This window comes from Typha latifolia, chromosome 3 (genome assembly GCF_019914945.1).
Source record: "Typha latifolia isolate L0001 chromosome 3, TyphaL0001v2, whole genome shotgun sequence".
Lineage (NCBI taxonomy): Eukaryota > Viridiplantae > Streptophyta > Magnoliopsida > Poales > Typhaceae > Typha > Typha latifolia.
This window is the reverse complement of record NC_133088.1, coordinates 15020521-15025186: the sequence shown is the minus strand read 5'-3', so window position 1 is coordinate 15025186 and position 4666 is coordinate 15020521. Positions and strand designations below refer to the sequence as shown.

Sequence of the window (4666 nt, the reverse complement as noted above, 5' to 3'; positions counted from 1 at the left end):
GTCTTAATGATATTTTTTTTTTTCCTATGGTTGGTTGTGATTCAAGATCTAGAAAGTAGAAATATTATTTTTTGCGAATAGTAGCTGTCTTCTCTGACTCAGTGGCTTGTATTTAAAAAGAAAGTGGTACAAGTGAGCTAGCTATCCATGTGCTGCTAGTTTTTTTTTTTTTAAATAAAAAAGTATCCCTAATAATACTCTTCACAAACATGGAACTAACTCAAAAGTATGATCTCTCCATAGATCATTAGGGTAATAAATTGGAGTTTTCACAAGGAAAAGTTGTGACCCAGTGGAGGATGCAAATCATATATGAAGCTTATTACACAAACGATAAACAAATGAATAATTAATTAGTTAATTAGAAAAGTAAGAACCAACAACTGCATAATGGCATTAGCCTTCCAAAATGTGTGGTTGGAAGCCACGAAGAGATTTTTGTGGGAAGCTACATGCTCAGAATTTACCATAGAAGTACACATAGTTCTCAACAATATTAAAAGAAGGATCAGAATTGCAAGTATCAGTATCAACGTGCCATAAACTTACGGAAAACAAATAGGCATTCACCAATTCAAACTACAAACAAAGTGCAAAGCTCTTCCTAACTATTACAGATCATATATATTATCATACATAAAAGACGAGAGCTAGAATTTAACTGGGAAAACTCAAAGAGGCACAACCAACAAGCAAACATGTCTCTCACGCTCTGACCACTTCCTACCACCAAATATAGCGCAGATACAAGCCAAAGAAACTCGGATAATATCTAGAAGCACTTCCTGTGCACAATCGACGGCCCAGATTCATCATACTCTGCCTTGGATATCCACATCTGTAGTTCATAATAAAAGGTTAGATCCCTCAAAGGCATGATCTAGCGAAAAGTGTGAAAGCAATACGGAAGTCCAGTAAATTACCTGCTGGAATGTGCTCAAGGAAGCTAGGATTGAACCTCCTATCCAAACACTATACTTCCTCTCAGGAGGTGCCACTACCTTGATCTTCATACTGCTCGGTGCAAGCGCAGTGATCTCCTTGCTCATACGGTCAGCAATGCCTGGGAACATTGTGGATCCACCACTGAGAACAATGTTCCCATACAGGTCCTTTCTGATATCAACGTCGCACTTCATGATGGAGTTATAGGTTGTCTCATGGATGCCAGGGGCTTCCATGCCAATGAGAGAGGGCTGGAAGAGCACCTCTGGGCACCTGAAACGTTCTGCTCCGATGGTGATGACTTGTCCATCTGGCAGCTCGTAATTCTTCTCAATTGATGAGCTGGTCTTCGCAGTCTCGAGTTCCTGTTCATAGTCAAGAGCTACATAGGCAAGCTTTTCCTTGATGTCACGAACAATTTCACGCTCAGCAGTGGTTGTAAACATGTATCCTCTCTCAGTCAAGATCTTCATAAGAGAATCAGTAAGGTCTCTACCAGCAAGATCAAGACGGAGAATGGCATGTGGAAGTGCATAGCCCTCGTAAATTGGAACAGTATGGCTGACCCCATCACCAGAGTCCAACACAATACCTAATGCAAATGAAAACCATTAATGATATCTTCAAATGTGCCTACAATAGCAGAGCAGTATTTCTAACCCCTCCTACTAGGGAGGGCAAGTTTCCATATCCAATTTCAGCACTGGCACCTCACTTAAATTTGCTATCCAGATAATGAAACGCAGTAGTAAAACAAATAAAAAACAACTGTACCTGTGGTACGACCACTGGCATAAAGGGATAAAACAGCTTGAATGGCAACATACATAGCAGGGACATTGAAGGTTTCAAACATAATCTGTGTCATCTTCTCTCTATTGGCTTTAGGATTGAGAGGGGCTTCTGTAAGAAGAACTGGATGTTCTTCTGGGGCTACACGAAGCTCATTATAGAAGGTGTGATGCCAAATCTTCTCCATATCATCCCAATTGCTCACAATTCCATGTTCAATAGGGTACTTCAAAGTCAGAATACCTCTCTTTGATTGTGCCTCATCACCAACATATGCATCCTTTTGTCCCATCCCAACCATAACACCTGTATGGCGAGGCCGGCCAACAATACTTGGAAAAACAGCCCGTGGAGCATCATCTCCAGCAAAACCAGCCTGTCCAATAAATCAAAGCACCTCTTAAAATACATATAACTTCAGAAAGATTTCAGGTTACAAAGTCGATTAATTCACCTTCACCATCCCAGTGCCATTGTCACAGACAAGGGGCTGAATATCCTCTGCATCTGCCATAGTTTACAACCACCTGCCAAGAATTTTTATTTCAATATTTTGCTAACAAATAAGTAAGAACAAATAGTCAACACCACTAAATGCAAAACTAATAGTAAAAAAGAAAGCATGTCTTGATTTGTTAGTTATGAGATATATGATATATTAGGAAGAATTATGAAAGAAATATTCCCACAAGAAAATTAGCAACATCAGCAAGCACGGTTGTCGCATGGTTGATGGTTCCACAGAAAAGGAACTCTCTTAACTATGGTTTTGGCTAGGCATTTAAGAAGACAACCTACTGACAGAGGCAGTTAATTAGAAGGTATCCAAGAATAATCCAATTAAAAAAGTATCCAAGAAACCCCCCCCCCCCCTCCCCCCAGGGCATCGACCCTACGAATTTGCCAATTATGAGTTGGGCGCTTTAACCATTCAGCCATTTCCATGAAACCCCCAAAAGTATAAAGGTATAAGCAGAAGCAAGGCAGCTCGCCATTGCCCAAATCATATATGTTTCTACTAGATAAGCAATTTTGACATTGTGAAGCTAATACCAACCAATTGATATATTAGCATCAGCCTTTACTTCATCAACTACAACAATAACTCAACTTTGCCTTCAAACTTCCCAATAAGTGTTATAATAAGAACCAATTCTCATTTCAAACATCCAGGCAATCCCTAATCTGTGTGAGTGGCATCAACCAACATTTAGTCATTCACCTGCTTCTATTTAATCCAACTTGGCTTTCTTCTTTTGGTTGATGACACCAAGATGATTCAGTCAAATGAACTGCTTAATCGGCAAAGCAGAACATTGCCCATGTCTCAGCAATAAAAGAAAGAAGACAGATCCCGATTCCCTTGTCCATTTAGCTAGCAAATCTTATACTATTCGAAGAGTTTTATGACCAAAACATACTAATACTTCCTTAGAGAAGCCAAATCTATCAGAATTAGGTACCTGTGCTTGACTTGCTTCTTGTGAGTAAAATATTATTTACATCAAAAATCAAAACCTAAGCATAGTAACCAGAATCTTTCGCCTCATCGTACGGCTTCACCAACTACAACTGAGAAATGTCGTCAATAATAACAAAATCGGATCAAAAGCATCAGATTCTTCCTTTTCTCTGAATGAATTCCAAAAATCCTAAAACCGATCTAATCCACCCGAAAGCATAAATTAGAAACCCTAGATCTGACGCCGAGGAACTCCGATCTATCTTGGCAGATCGAATAAAAAAGGTCGAAAAGAAAGATCGGAAGCACTCACCTTTGAGGAGAGGAGAGGAGAGGAGCGGAGCGGAGCAGAGGCGGAGTGATGGGGGATTATGGGATCTGGGCGAGATAAAAAGCTATAAAGAGAAGAGAAAATAAATAAAATAAAATAACACCCACATGAAATGAGGTTTAATTTATGCTGGAAATGAGATGTAAAGATAAGCTGATCTGGAAAGTGGGGTTGGAGAAATCATAGCTCTCTCTCTCTCTTTTCTTTCCCTTTTTTCTCTTCTTATTTTTTAATTTTAATTTATTACATAGATATTCTCCAAGGGGAGTGGAGAAAATATATTTGTACACCCACTTTGATACCCTGTCCAACAAAGTGGGCCCGACTTAACTAGATTAGTGTGGTGGATGTGAAACCACACACTAACCCGTAGTGACTAAGGTGACACACCTTGGGGCAAAGAGTTGGCTTTATCTACAGAGCTTTTGTAATTAAATTATATTTAATTTCTCAATTAATAATAATGAAATTTAGTATGCATATGTCTGTTCTCTATTATAACAAAATATATATTAGCTATAGAAAATATATACATTTGATTTTATATGTTAAATAAAAAACTAAATACAATTAAATTGTATAAGCCTTTAAATCTATGCATCCGGATTAATTGGTATTTTCATGTTATGTATTATAGGCCTTCACATAATGGATAAAGTATAGCTATAATATGATGGAAACAGTTGATTAACTAAGATGGATTGATCTTATATTCTCTGACCTACTTAATAGATCAACTCTAATTAACAAAAAAGGGGGGAAAATATTTTAAAATTTTTAAGTGGTATTGTAACGCCAACTATGTATAACATGTATGAAGATTTTATTCTTAACTTTTTTATGTATTAAAATTTTTAACCCGGTAGTAGTTTTTCTTCTTTTTTTTTTACTTTTTAAATAAATTTAATAGCACTTGTGGCAACACACAAAAGGATAAAAGAAATTAAAAAAAAAATAGTAAAAGGAAAGAATTATTGTTGTGTACAGTGTACGTGAAGGCCAAGTTAGGTGGGGTTGGGAGAAAAAAAGAAAGGCAAAAGGTGGACGTGGGAAAAGGAAGTCGGTGGGCATTAGGGCAGCTTTGCATTTAGCTTTACGACAACGCCTACCAAAGGAAGTCGGTGGGCCGGAATGGG

The 4666-nt window shown here is 37.9% G+C and overlaps 1 protein-coding gene across 1 annotated transcript; it reads right to left on the bottom strand.

Moving 5' to 3' along the window:
• Nucleotides 1-545: 545 nt before the first annotated feature.
• On the bottom strand, nucleotides 546-3783 carry LOC140783708 (actin-7). Its single transcript, XM_073130687.1, has 5 exons — nucleotides 3513-3783; nucleotides 2192-2264; nucleotides 1720-2113; nucleotides 924-1537; nucleotides 546-838 (listed from the first exon to the last, which is right to left on the bottom strand). The coding sequence occupies exons 2-5, from the start codon at nucleotides 2249-2251 to the stop codon at nucleotides 773-775; spliced, it is 1134 nt and encodes a 377-aa protein (XP_072986788.1). The 5' UTR covers nucleotides 2252-2264; nucleotides 3513-3783; the 3' UTR covers nucleotides 546-772.
• Between the last annotated feature and the right edge of the window lie 883 nt (nucleotides 3784-4666).

Bases quoted from the DNA above. Each gene is read 5' to 3' on its own strand.
- LOC140783708 (XM_073130687.1), bottom strand. From the start codon at position 2,251: ATGGCAGATGCAGAGGATATTCAGCCCCTTGTCTGTGACAATGGCACT. The intron at 2,114-2,191 runs GTGAATTAATCG...TTTATTGGACAG, and splicing joins ATGGCACTGGGATGGTGAAG to GCTGGTTTTGCTGGAGATGA. The intron at 839-923 runs GTAATTTACTGG...TATGAACTACAG, and splicing joins CCTTGAGCACATTCCAGCAG to ATGTGGATATCCAAGGCAGA.